General features: G+C 47.2%; 1 protein-coding gene across 1 annotated transcript in view; it reads right to left on the reverse strand.

Annotated features, from left to right (window-relative positions):
* Nucleotides 1-13,890, reverse strand: part of WNT3A (Wnt family member 3A) — an 82,206-nt gene that overhangs the window by 2,589 nt on the left and 65,727 nt on the right. The window contains exon 3 of the mRNA XM_052695107.1: nt 987-1,252. Within this exon, the coding sequence (XP_052551067.1) occupies nt 987-1,252 (266 nt within the window). The remainder of the gene's footprint in view (nt 1-986; nt 1,253-13,890) is intronic.

Genomic DNA, 13,890 nt, shown 5'->3' on the forward strand with positions numbered 1-13,890 from the left:
TAGAACACTGTTGAGAAGAGGGGTGGTGGAAAATGCTCTCCTGCTTTTCTCCACCCTCAAGTCTACAGGGCAGGATGGGGATAGCAGGGGAAAAGGCTCCAAACCATTGGGTTCCCTTCAAGAGCTCCTGCAGGATCACAATCCACAGACACCATTGACTCAGCTTTCTCCACCAGGATGGGCCCTTCTACACAACATGCCCGGAGTCGTACAAATGCTGGAGACTTCTGAGGCACAAGCTGAGATATAGATAGATTTTATAGGTCTGTAGTATGAAATAAGGGGTCTGCAGTTGTACATTTGGCTACCTAAATCTCACTTTAGGCAGCTGAGTTCTTTTAAAGCAAGGCCTGGATGCACGTGTTCTGCATGATTGCTGCACTCAGATTAGGATTCAGCTGCCAAAACACAAGGACATAATATCGTTTCTGAGCTCCTTGAGTGTCCAAGGCATCAGATCACAGATGGAAGAGGACCTCCAGAAGGCCCACAGTCTTTCCCATTACAAGTCCAAGGACAGACGGGATGCTTCAGAATATCTTCCTTGGGTTAAACTAAATTGCCTTTGCTTAACCAGCTGAATCCTGCCCATAAACTTTGGTCCATCTCTCTTAACTTCAGATGTCTACAGTACAGACATCTCTGGCCATACAGCTCTCCTTCCTATACCCAAGTACAAATAGGGCATCACCCAACTGAGCTATTTCAAGATCCAAAACTTCATATTCCACCATGATCCACTTACTACGGAGTGATATGGACAATTAACTCCAAGTTAGACTTTTACATCTGAGTGGGTGAATTTACTTTAAGACCAGGCACAAGGATACATTGGTCACCTCCCAGCAAAGAACAATTCTGGGACATGTATCACCACTTCATGACATAAAGCAGCCCAGATTTATGTTTGATTACTCCTCTTAGTTCCCTCTGGAGATAAGAAATCAGTACAGGAGATCAAGAAAGGTAAAAACAAATGTCCTTACGGTCCTTCCAGCTTCATTGTTGTGCCTGTTCATGGCTGACCGAGCATCCGGTCTGTTCTCTCGGGCATCAGCGAATTCCCGAGACACCATGCTCCCAAACTCCACGTCCTCACTGCAGCCTCCCCATTTCCAGCCTTCCCCTGGAGAGCCCTTATGACGAGTGTCACAGCCGCAGATGGTGGCCGAGCCTTCGGCACAGGACCTGGTGACTGCAAAAGCCACTCCTGCAGAAGCAATGGCATGGACGAAGGCGGATTCCCTGGTAGCTGTGAAAGAAAGAAATCGGTGAACATTGGCCTGCAAAAGGACCACGTGTGGCCATGATCAAGGCTGAACATCTTCTCTTGAGGGCATGGCAGAAAGCCACGAAACTCTCCTCTTATCTGTGGTGCAGACATTGCCTTACACTAGGCAACTGTAGAATCATAGATTGGCTTGGGTTGGAAAAAATCTTAAAGATCATTCAGTTCCAACTCCTTTGCCATAAGCAGAGTTGCCCCTCACCAGGTCAGGCTGCCCAGAGCCCCATCCAACCTGGCCTTGAGAACCTCCAGGGATGGGGCATTCACAGTTTGTCTGAGTGACCAGGCTGGATGCAAGCTCACTGAGGTCAGAAAACACAATTTAACTAAGTTAAAACAGGGAGCTGTTGGAGAGAGTCCAGAGAAGAGCCAAAGAGATGATCAGGGGACTGGAGCACCTCCCCTATGAAGACAGGCTGAGGGAGCTGGGCTTGTTTAGCTTGGAGAAAAGAAGGCTGCAGGGTGACCTCAGTGCAGCCTGCAGTATCTAAAGGGAGCCTACAAACAGGAGGGGAGTCAACTCTTGGAAAGGGGAGATGACAGCAGGACGAGGGGAAATGGTTTGAAGTTGAGGGAGGGGAGATTGAGGATGGATGTCAGGGGGAAATTCTGTGCTATGAGAGCAGTGAGGTGCTGGAACAGCTGCCCAGAGAGGCTGTGGATGCCCCATCCATCCCTGGAGGTGTGCAAGGCCAGGTTGGATGGGGCCCTGGGCAGCCTGGGCTGCTATGAAATGTGGAGGTTGGTGGCCCTGCATGTAGTCAGGGATTGGAGATTCATGATCCTTGAGGTCCCTTCCAACCCTGGCCATTCTGTGATTCTGTGTAAGTTCTTAGGATGGAGCTATGGCAAAACAAAAAGCAAACAAAAATGAAATATCTCAGGGCATATAAATTATATTACATACTAATTTGCAGGCAGCGCATCACTTAGCCATGCACAGAGCCTCAGTGTTGACTTCTAATGAGTAGAATTTGGGCCATAAAAATGCAAATCTACAGTTAACATGAACCTTTGTATTTCATGGTGAGACCAACACTCAATGCTCCTTCACTGGGACAGCTGCTGATGGCTGGAAGGTGGGTGAATATCAGGATGGACAGATGCTTCCTTATCTAACTAAGCATTAACCCCACCCTCCACTCTAAAGCCACCTTGGAGACGGTGCTCAGCATATGGCATCATCCAGGTTCCTAACGCTTTGCTCACTTTGCCTAACTAAATTCCTGGCCAAGGGGACTGGAATGATCTCTCCTTTTCTGTCCATTGCCTCATATGCTGGTTGGGATCAGCCAAAAGTTTCAACGACCTCTGAGGAAACCTTCCTTGACAGCCTTTCATCATAGACAGAGATGGGAGGAGAAGGGCAGCTCAGTGTTGGCCTGGCTTTCCCGGTTTCCAGTGCTTTTTCCACAATATACTGAAAAGAAAACCTTTCAAACTGCTTTGAAAATAGGAATGTACCAAAGGATCGGCTTTATTTTCAGTTTTCATTTCATTCTGTCTTTTCACTCACTGGAAATGACCATGGAGTTCATCACTACACCTCAGCAAACACCTCTGCAATGCGTTTTGGCTTCAGGAAAATAACATTTTATCATTAAAAAAAGATTGTTCTCAATCCCTTGAGGCAGTTCTAAGAAGACAATGGTTCTGCTAACCTGCCTCCTTTAACCTTGTATATTTTACCACACGAGCTCATCTCCTGCCTATAGACCAATTGACCAAGAACCTTTTGAATGGTTGAATGATCAGAATAGGACAGTACTGAAACATGACTGGACCCATGAAGGTAGGAGGTCAGTTTCCAGTTGATGCAGCTTCACCAACTTTCATCGAGCTTTGCTTCATCTGATGATATACCTCCACAAATCCTCCCTAATGTTCTCTGCACCACTTTTTGCTGATCTGAGCTTTCCCAGGGCATTTTGGCTTGATCTTTAATTTCTAGATGCTTCCAGGCTTTACAAACACAAGGAGAGTTTAATATGCCAAGCCAAAATACCAGTGTGTTCTCAGGGAGAAATCAAACCTGCACGCTTGCAGAGAAGTCTCGTCTGGACTGAAGGCTTAAGCAAGAACTTGTGCAGTGCTGCTTTGCTTTGGGAAGACTACCAAACACAGCAATAGGCAAATCAAATAATGTGCATGAACTTACAAGCAGAAGGTATGAGCAATGTCCTGGAACACAACGTTGCTGCGCATCATGAGGTTAGTAAGTCCCTGGGAGCCAGAACCAAAGGAACACTCAGTTCCACAATGTGATTTTTAAAAATCCCTATTCAGCATCTCTCCACCCTGAAGGATCCCAAAGCTGGTGACCATGCAGCTCTTTGGTTGTGCAAAAGCTTGGCTTCAGAGCATGACCAGGTGAGTCCAGTTCTAACAGGACTGAGGACTCAGCACTTTGCTCTTGCCTAAGCTCAAATGTTATCCAGAAACTAAACCTCTGCCATGGGGAGGTTGATATGGTGTCTCCAAGGAGATCAATGGCCAGTCCCATGGCCTGTGAAAGGCAAATGCTTCTCACAGAATCCAGTCAGTTAAACTGCTAGGATGAGTTCCATTATCCTCTGGCAGAGAGTTGGAGGATACAGTGACCAGAGAATAGCTGAACCATCTCTGCTGCCTCCAGCTGCAGCCTAACTAATCCTAAAATTTTTCATATGATCAGAAAATCATAGAATCATCAGGTTGGAAAAGACCACTATGATCCCCAAGTCCAACTGCAACCCATCCCACCATGCCCACTGACTACATCCCTCAGTGCCACACGGTCCTCAAACATCTTCAGGGATGGTGACCCCACCACCTCCCTGGGCAGCCCGTGCCACTGCCTCACTGCTCTTTCTGAGAAGTTTTTCCAAATATCCAACCTGAACCTCCCTGGCACAACTTGAGGCCATCCCCTCTTGTCTTATCGCTGTTACATGGGAGAAGAGGTTGACAGAAGAGGATGTTTGCAAATGCCTTGGAGAATCCCCTGGGCTAGGACTGAAAAGAAAGCAGCTGCAACCACAGTGTTTGTACAGAAGGCTTTGTCCTGAGTGTGTGTGAGAGGAGTAGCCCTGTGTTAGGAGGGTTAGGAGTCCACAGGTCCTGCATTCTAGCTGGGCTTTGGAGGGATTCATGAGCTCAGAAAAGAGGTGTTTCCCTGCATGCAGCTGCAGAGCTCTTCAAAACCCAGGGAGCATCAGGCAATGCTGGCAGAGGGGCTGCAAAACTTCTGCCTTTTGCAGGGCTTTGGCACAACTAAACAGTGGAGCACAGGAGCACAGCTTTTTCTGCAGGTACCCAGCTCTGCCTAAATCCCAGTCCATTACATCAACTGTGCAGTGCTGCTGGCCCTTACTGAAAGCCTTCAGCTCCGGGAAGGTATTGATAGGATTTGCCTTAAGAAGCTCCAAATTATACTTGGTTCTTCTCTTCCCAGAAAAAAAAGAAAAAAAAAAGAAAAAAAAAGAAAAAAGCCCACTGCCTTTTACAGCCTGTATATGCCGTAATCACTCCCCTGCTTTTGAAATGCAGCCACCCCTGGGGTGGAGTGCAGCCACCACTTAACAGCACACAACAGGAAGCAAATAGCATTGTATCTGATGGTAACTACCTGGGGAATGCAGGCAGGCAGAGCAAAGCTGAAATCTGGCCCCGGGCACTGAGGTTAGGAGTTTGTCTCTTGAGAAAGTTGCAGCCAATCTCTTTAATGACTGCATGAAATTAGGGCACTGGGTTTACTTCTCCTGCCCCTAACTTCAGGCAGCAAGTTCAATATTGACGCAGATGGAGGAGAGCCATCGCCTGAATCACGTCCTGCCACCTCCCCAGTTATGGGACTGAACTCCCATTACCGAGCAGACATGACCCTATGGAGCACCAGAGAGCTCCCCAGGTTGTAGCTGGAGGCGGTGTGGCTGCAGGAATGGAGGAGTGTATAGAGATACAGATAAGCAGAAGGAAAGCATGCACTTGTAATGGAAATGAGGGGTTATTAAGGTGCCATATAAAAATGCAAGAGACTTAGCAAAGATAACAGGAAAGTGCAGTATGTTGGTCAGGTCGCCTCATTCCTCTCTGGGTGGTTCTGGTAGCAGGAGACAAGCATCTCGTTAGGACTTGAAGAGGGCTTCTGGAAAGTCATCTGGCAAGGGAAGGTTGCTAGGGACTCATATCTCACGGGGATGCTGGCTTAAGAGCATCTTAAACACTTTGTTTTCAGTGCAGCACAAGGTCACCATAGCTCTGGCTTGTTTAATTCCTGCCTGCTCCTGCTCTCAAGTTTCCCTGACTTGGGGGGGATCTAAGGTACCCTGGTACTGCCTTCAGTTCTGGGCACCTCACCACAAGAAAGACAGTGAGGCTCTGGAACGTGTCCAGAGAAGGGTAATGGAGCTGTGAAGGGCCTGGAGCAGAAGTCTTGATGGGGAGCAGCTGAGGGAACTGGGATGGTTCAGCCTGGAGAAGAGGAGGCTCAGGGGAGACCCCATCATTCTCTGCAACTGCCTGAAAGGAGCAAGACAAGGGTTGGCTTCTTTTCAATAATATGAAAGGTCATGGCCTCAAGTTGCACCAGGGGAGGCTCAGATTGGATATTAGGAATGACTTCTCTGAAAGAGCAGTGATGTAGTGGCACAGGCTGCCCAGGGAGGTGGTGGGGTCACCATCCCTGGAGGTGTTTAAGGACTGTGGAGGTGTGGCACTGAGTGATGTGGTCAGTGGGCACGGTGGGATGGGTTGGGGTTGGACTTGGGGATCATAGTGGTCTTTTCCAACCTGACTGTCCAACCAATCCACTGTCATTTCTGGAAATAGTTTTCTAAAGAGCCCATTCTGTGAGGCTGGGAGTCTGAATGGTGCATGTAGAACACCCCTGTGCTCAGCAGGAGCATCATTTCAGGATGCAGAACGATATGGTTGGGCAGTATCAGTATAAGAATTCAAAGTTCTGAAGATGATGTGATATAAGATTCGATTTCCTGCTTTTGCACAGCTTTCTTACGGGACTTGGTCAGCCTGTGCTTCTGCTTCCTTATCCACACACCTGAAAACAACCCTGCCTATCTCCCCAGGGGCCTGCAATGCTCAGTTTAGTGATGTCTTCAGAATCGTAGGCAGAAGGCGTTGGAGCTGAACAAAGGTTCCATCAAGATGTGTGATGAGAAAGGCAAATGAATAACCACATAAATATTTTGACTGTCTGACATACAAAACCTGCTCTTATAGGTTCTGCTGCCCAGACAGTGACTTATTTTTCCTCAGTCTTTCTCTTGGTGACTAAAAGATTAACCCCAGGTCAGACAGATATTCCAGATGTGAGGGAAAAAAGACTGGTGAAGCAGAAGGACAAATGTCATGGTTCATTTCTGTTTTAAAAATCCACAGTCCACTACTTCTGTACCATAGCACTGAGCCCTGTTTTCTCTGCTGTTGACACCCTACATCTTTCCTTGCTCTCTGCTCAGTTGAATAGAGGTAGCAGCAGGCTCCTGGTGAGAGGGCCACATAACCCACACTCAGATATGTTGGGAACTGAAACTGCAAATTCTCTGCCCTGGACCACAGCTGGAAGAGCTAGGATGTTTCTTAGAGAGGGAGGAACTGCTCTTTCCACTGGGGACTTCTTAAAAGAAAGCAGTGAGATCTGTGCAGTCTTAGAAAGAAAAGAAAGAGGGCTCTCCTGCTTGAGGTGGCTCTGGGCTGTACACCTTCCAAGGAAGGAAGGAGACCTCAGCAACCTGGAGAACAGAGAGATGAGCAACAGGGACTCAGCATCCCACTTTTCTGAGTGCTCCTACTGAAAGTATGGAAGTTCCTCAGTATATGGGACCCTGATGTCTCTAGGACAGCTACTCACACTACTCTGTGGAGCTAAGCCTCCCATGCCAGCAACATTCTACTTGCCAGGATTTAGCTGCCATGCCTTTTAAAACATGGCCCTTAGAGTGAAACACTGACTCGGTACCTTTTTGGCCTGGATGATGTATGAACATCATGAAAACAACAGAACTGTCACAGATTGCCCCTGGAGATGTATAGCAGTGAAGGACAGAGTCTCCAGGTGTTGGACACTCCTCGTTGATCATTAGTGTCTCTGCTCTTGAATAGAGGATCATTCTCCCAAGCCTACCCTAGGAATGGCACTGCAGTGATGTGGCTGCAAACTTCAAATTTCCAGCAATTTCTTTAGAGATCTTGGAAGAATTATTTAGGAAGCAGGTTAAAATGAAGGAAACGTCCCAACTGCTCAACAGGACTCCAAGGAGGAGCACGCTGCTTTCTCTCTGCTTTGTTTTTCAAAGCTAACACAGAAGAGAAAGCTAACTGTTGCATCAGCTATTTTAGATGCCCAGGCAACCTGTTTCAGAAAACTCATCTCTGAGGGGTTGAAAGTGTAAAGCCTTTCCAACATTTGTCTGGTAGGGCATGCACCCAGAGAGTGTGAGAAAGGGTTTAAATTCCCTCCCTGGCCTGAGGGAATACAAACCCACAGCTCTCATGCTAGGATTTGCACAAGAGTTGACACTACATTGACTCTGGATTAAAAAATAATCTAAATAAAACCCTCAACCAAAGAAACTGGAAATAAAACTGGATGCAGGCTGGCGATTCTGGAATTTGGAGTCAGCACAGCCCCACCTCTTATACTGAGAGCCTTTCTTAGTGGCTCAGTCTCCTCCTAGTTACTATGGTCGGGATAAGGCATCATGGATACTACAGAGGTGGAAGGAATTGTCCAAAGACGGTGAGGAATTTGTGATATGAGCTTTGAGGGATTAGGAAGCCTGCTCTTTGACTCAAGTCCCCTCAGCTCAGTCAGTCTCTGCTGCTAAACCTACCAACCAACAGAACCCTCAGAGCCAAGGACCAAGGATTCAGTGCATGGAGATGAAGTCTTCCCCCATATGATGCTCCTTGCACAAGATCAATCCCTTCTGCAAAAACTGATGGGGAAAGAAGTGAAGGGTCACACCTCTGATCATTGGATGCATTCTTCCCCCAGGGAAAGGAGGAGGAAAGGTGAAATAAAAAGTGTCTAAAGGCAGTTTATTTTTATGTTCACAAAGAAGAAAATGGTATGACAATCAGAACTATTAAATATTGGCATAGCACCAGGTGAAAGTGGGGAACAGGGAGCCCCATGGCACATGTTGTCTGAAAGATTCATCCATGCTGCAGAGCCAGTGTCCAAGTACTGGAGGGGAACAAGAGTTGTTCCCATAGTAAAAGTGGGGGAGGATCACAGAGGTGTCACAGGGAAAATAGTGGGAATGCTGGAAACAAAATATTGGCTTTCATAGCCTCAGATATATTCCTCCTGCTTGTAGCAATAAGATTTCAGTTCAGATTAACCAATTAAAAGGAGTTTATAGAAGCTAACTGGCTCAGCTTCAGGCTTCCTTTAGCTCTGCTCAAGAGTGGTCCCGGTGTTCATGTTCCCCTCAACACAGCCTTGCCAACTTCAACACATCCTGCATCACCATCTCCAGGCCTGCTGCTGGACTCTCCTCAATTACACTCTGAGCACAGTGAGAGGGGATCCTTTTGCCAAGGCTGTGGGTTGTTTTTAAAGATTCCCCTTCTACCCACTAGGGAAGGTAAAGAGGAGCAAGCAGTGGCCTTGGATGCGCTCATCACAAGACAGAAAGGGGCAAGGTATGCTTCTTGATGGTAGGGCAAAACATTCCAAAGAGCACATTCCCAAATTCAGCAGTGCATGCTGTATTCATGCTGCCTATAATTATGCTCACTGTAAGGCAGTTTCCAAAGTCAAAGCAGTAGGAAGAGATCTTGAACTTGCTTAAAGCTTCCTTTTCTGTACTTGGTGGTCCTCCAAGTCTAAATGCCAAGTAGTGAAGTGCCAGGCTCTGGGTTTCCATTTAATCACAACACTGTCAGTGAGGCAGGAAGCTTTCAAAATTATTTTCAGATATCTATGGGAGCTTTAGGGAGGCTACAGAAAGGTTGGATCCCAATGATTGCATCACCCAGTGGGCTACAAATATTGACCAAAGTCCCTCTCTGGATATGAGCAACCATGTAACCTGCCTCAGTTTCCCTATTTGCAGAAATGTACTAAATTCATACATCATGGAACATAAAGAAACACTCATGGATTCATTCAAATGTTGTGCTCTAATGACTCACACCACTGACCAGATCTGGTGTACTATCAATAGAGGATAGTCAAAAAGTTCAGCTTACACCCCATAGCTGAGCTTTAAGTATTCTATCAGCCTGCAAAGGGCAAAAGAGAGAATTTTTCTGTTTGCTCTATACTGCATCATGTCCCATTATACAAAGAGCAATGCTCATGCTTGGGTCACTCTTGCATAGAGCCTTCCAGGGCATATGGATTAGTGGGGAAATATTGGTGGTAAGTGGATGGTTGGACTGGATGATCCTGGAGGTCTCTTCCAACCTTGGTAATTCTATTGTTCTATGATTCCAGGAGAGCTTTGGTACCTCAACCTGCATGTGTGCTGAGCTGTGCAGACCATGGCTACTTCTAATAAGCACCTCATCTGGACTTATAGGTACTGCAGGTCTTGGCTGTACCTCCAGGACTCTCCAGAGCAGCTCTGTATTGCACAGGGAAGACATGTCCACAACTACTCAAACCTCCATCAATCCTTTCCAGAAGAGCAGGATTGCATGGGATCCCTTGGACAAGAGTCTAAGAGAGTAGAATCTATTATGGTACAGGATCCCTGGACACAGAAGGATCAAGTCCTTTCCCCTACCAGCCCTTTGTAAGATGACAGTCTTGGCATAGGTGTGCAGACTGATCTGAATGGTTTGGAGCCACATGCTATTGAAATCCAAACCTGCTGCCTTTTGATGATGTGTAGGTTTGTCTTGGGTCCCTTCGACTTTAGGTGCATTTCCTAAGCAGGCTTCTCTGTGTGCTTAGGGGAGACTACTTTGCAAAAATCCCAGTGTTTGGTGGCTGCAGGTAAACAACAATATTAGGTCTAACCTCCAAAAGGGATGGAATACATGCAGCTCTCCCACCGCAGGCTTCAGAGCATCCATGAGTGCGGAACGCCCACAGATCCCACAAAGCTCCCCCACAGCTCCACGCTGGGCTCTGCATGATGCCACAGCCTCTGCCCTTCACCACAAGAAGCCGTGCCAACTCCATGCCCAGCTGATTCTGCACTGTTTCTCATCAAAATCCAGCTCCAGGGTTTGTTTGACTATTTTATCCTTGTAAAAATCAGGCCCCAAAATGCAAAGACTTATGCAAATGCAAAGCATAATAACAAGAAGCTAACCACACTTTTGCATATCTTAAAGGAAAGGTTAGGTTTGGGTCCCATCTGTGTTTTGAACGAAGTTCTGATTGAGTTCTTGTTTCCTCTGAACCGGCATGCTAGTGTCAACACATCCCTGCGAAGATGAAAGGCCCTAAAAAGACATTTGATCAGATTAGCCGTGATTCAGATCATTGGAGGGAAATTATTAAATGGGCAATTCCTGCCAAGGATAAGAGAGAACGTTGGATGGAATGAGGTTTGGATGAACTCGGTTTGTAAAATCCTGAAGGCCGAGTTCCTCTAAAGCATGCGAACAGTGGCTTTTATTTGTTCTTTTATTTATTTATTTATTTTCTCTTGCTGGTTGCTTACGGTTATCATTCCACTCAGCACACCGAGGCTGCAACCCCCAGTGCCTGTGCTCCCAAACAGGTAGAGCCAGCTCATGGAGCGGGGCCAATGCGCGCTGCCTGCTGAGCAGAGCAGGGTGGGTCGGGGGCTGGAATGCTCTCGCTAATTAGCTGCTGTCAAAATAACCCCAGGTGACTGCAGGTAAGCAGACCCCCAAGATAAGCAAATCAGCAGGATGGCCTGGTATCAGTAACCCGTCTGCTGCTCGCAAAGCAAACATCCCCCTATCTCCTTCTCTATCGCCCAATCTCTCTGTCGATCTAATCATTGTCATGTATGTCTCCCTACCTACTCTGCTCAATGCAAGCACGTTTTATCTGTCTTTCTGTTGGCTTGGCCATGTGTGAAACGCTCAGCGGTGGTTCCCCCCCACCTCCCGTAAATGTCTTCTGAATATTTCATCTCTGTCTCAAGGCCTGAAACTCACCGTCTCTCAAACTGCCCCAAATTGCCCTTGTCTCCCCATCCGCCTGATGTCCCTGGAAGGCTTGAGACAAAAGGAAGCTGTGTGCCAATTGGGGGTTATTAGCAGAGATACACCATGCTCATTGTGGCAGGACTGAGTCCTTAATGAAAAGGGAAGGCGGAGAGGGAGCAGGGAAGGACAAGGCTGAAATTCTCCACGGCGCCTTCCAGGTTAAAGGGATCACCGGGGTCTCTCCTGGCCTCGAAAGAAGGCAAGAAGAAAAGACAAGTCCCAAAGAGTGCTATGCAAAACAGCCCCGCTGGTCAATAGGATATGGGCAAGAAAAGAAAAATAATTGTATTCTGTTATCAGAAGCAACATGGTCCAACAAAAGGATTGCCTTCGCCCACCTGAGAATGGAATGCGAGGCTCCATTTTGCTGCTCTGATCGTATTTGACAGCCCCCCTCGAGACTGCCTGGTTGGTATGGCAAATCGTCCTTATTACCTGCTGGGGTGAATGAATCCCCCTTTGTGCTGGCACTGTCACGCCGCATTAGGTTGACAATGGCCCCAGATATTTTATATGAAATTTGCCCTCACTTGTGATTAGCCAGCACCAACTAAGTCATAGCAACCTAGAACTATGCATTGGCCGGGCCCCGTTGTCGGCCGAAAGGGAAATCCCTATTCAAATGGTTTAATAAAACAATCTAAAGGGCGTGTGAATCGTGAAAAGCATTTTCACTTTTCTCTTTAGCTTAATCTCATGGTCGCTGGGATATTGTGCTCCGAGCAGACCCCAGCAGGGTGTGGGCTAAGGTCCCCCATCAACTTCTTTTACAGCCTCCTTTTCTGCGAGTTAATGATATACCGGTGTGATTGCCTCCCGCAGCAAGAAGAAACACGCATTTGATGAAAAGGATGGACCTCCTAACACATCCTAAATGGCAACAATTTCTCATCCAAAGGTCACAGGTCGTAACCTGGATTTTGAATCACCACCCAGATCTTTTTCAAAGCCTGGCTAAAGCTGGGGGATTCTGCCGGGCCGTTTTGCACACAGACACACACACACACACACACACACACAGGCACTGAGCTATCTCTACTAGGGTTCCCACTTGAGGCTTGAGTTTGGTGTTAGAAACAATGAGATTTTCCCATTATTGTTATTGTTATTATTATTTTTGCCTACAGTTTGCTGTCTTTTGCATCCTTTCAACCCTGCACTGAGAGGGAAAGTGCAAGCAAGTGATGGGCAATGCAAGGTGCCTCCTACACAGCCCAGAGCTGCACCCAGAGCTTGAGCAGCACCCAGTGTGCAAGTGGAGGGGAAGGAGAAGTGTAGGGTTCCCCTTTCTGGGTTTTGCTGCTACTTCTCGCTCTGGCTGGGGAGCAGAGGCAGGATGTGGCAGCAGGCAGAGTCTCCACAAGGCTGAGGAAGAGATCGAGTGCTTCAGTTTCAGCATTTACCTAAACAGGGGAACGTGGTGCATTGGTGCATCTGCAAAATGTAACTGGAAATCCCCAGGGAAACAATCTCTTTCATGAACCTCCCACAGCCAGGCTTCCAAGGCCAGAGCTTTGAGATGCACAGGAACTCCTTTTTTTTCCACCTTTGCTGTTCTCTATTCCCCCTACCCCACCCATTCCAAATAAAGTGTTGGCTGGAAAGGGTTCTTCCATTGCTCAATATTCTCCCTTGCAAGAAGAGAGGGGCTGCAGGCTCACGCACAATGAAAGCAGCCCATGCTCTCTCCAAGTTCCCTTTTGGCTTTGGAAATCTACATTCGCCTCTCTCAGAAGATGTTCACACCAGCTGTGGTATGTTTCCACTGCACCCTTCCATCTAATCGTAAGCCATCTGGGGCAAGGAGTGATTTTGTTATTATGTGCTTGTACAGTATTCAGCACAATGGAGCCCTGATCTCTGCTTGGGGCCTTGGAGTCTACTGTAATACAAATAATTAACCATAATAGAGCTGGGCAAATATCTTAATAAAACCATAGAATCAATTTGAGGCAATTAAGCAATTTTTTTTCGGCTTGCAGAAGCTTTTGCTTTGCAGGCTTCAGTTGAAAAAGGAAGGAGATTTGGGTGCTAGAGAAACTTCAGGGGAACTGCTCACTCCCCAGCAACCTTTGACAACTCTTTCTTTCCTTCTCCTTTTCCCTTTTCCCTTTTCCCTTTTCCCTTTTCCCTTTTCCCTTTTCCCTTCCTTCCTTCCTTCCTTCCTTCCTTCCTTCCTTCCTTCCTTCCTTCCTTCCTTCCTTCCTTCCTTCCTTCCTTCCTTCCTTCCTTCCTTCCTTCCTTCCTTCCTTCCTTCCTTCCTTCCTTCCTTCCTTCCTTCCTTCCTTCCTTCCTTCCTTCCTTCCTTCCTTCCTTCCTTCCTTCCTCCTTCCCTCCTCCCTTCCTCCCTTCCTCCCTTCCTCCCTTCCTCCCTTCCTCCTCTTTGTTTCTCTCTCTTTCTTTCCTCCCTCCCTTCCTCTTCTCTTTCCTTTTTTTTCGGTTTCAGTTTCACACAGCTG

The sequence above is a fragment of the Tympanuchus pallidicinctus genome, unplaced genomic scaffold (assembly GCF_026119805.1).
Source record: "Tympanuchus pallidicinctus isolate F22 unplaced genomic scaffold, pur_lepc_1.0 scaffold3, whole genome shotgun sequence".
Lineage (NCBI taxonomy): Eukaryota > Metazoa > Chordata > Aves > Galliformes > Phasianidae > Tympanuchus > Tympanuchus pallidicinctus.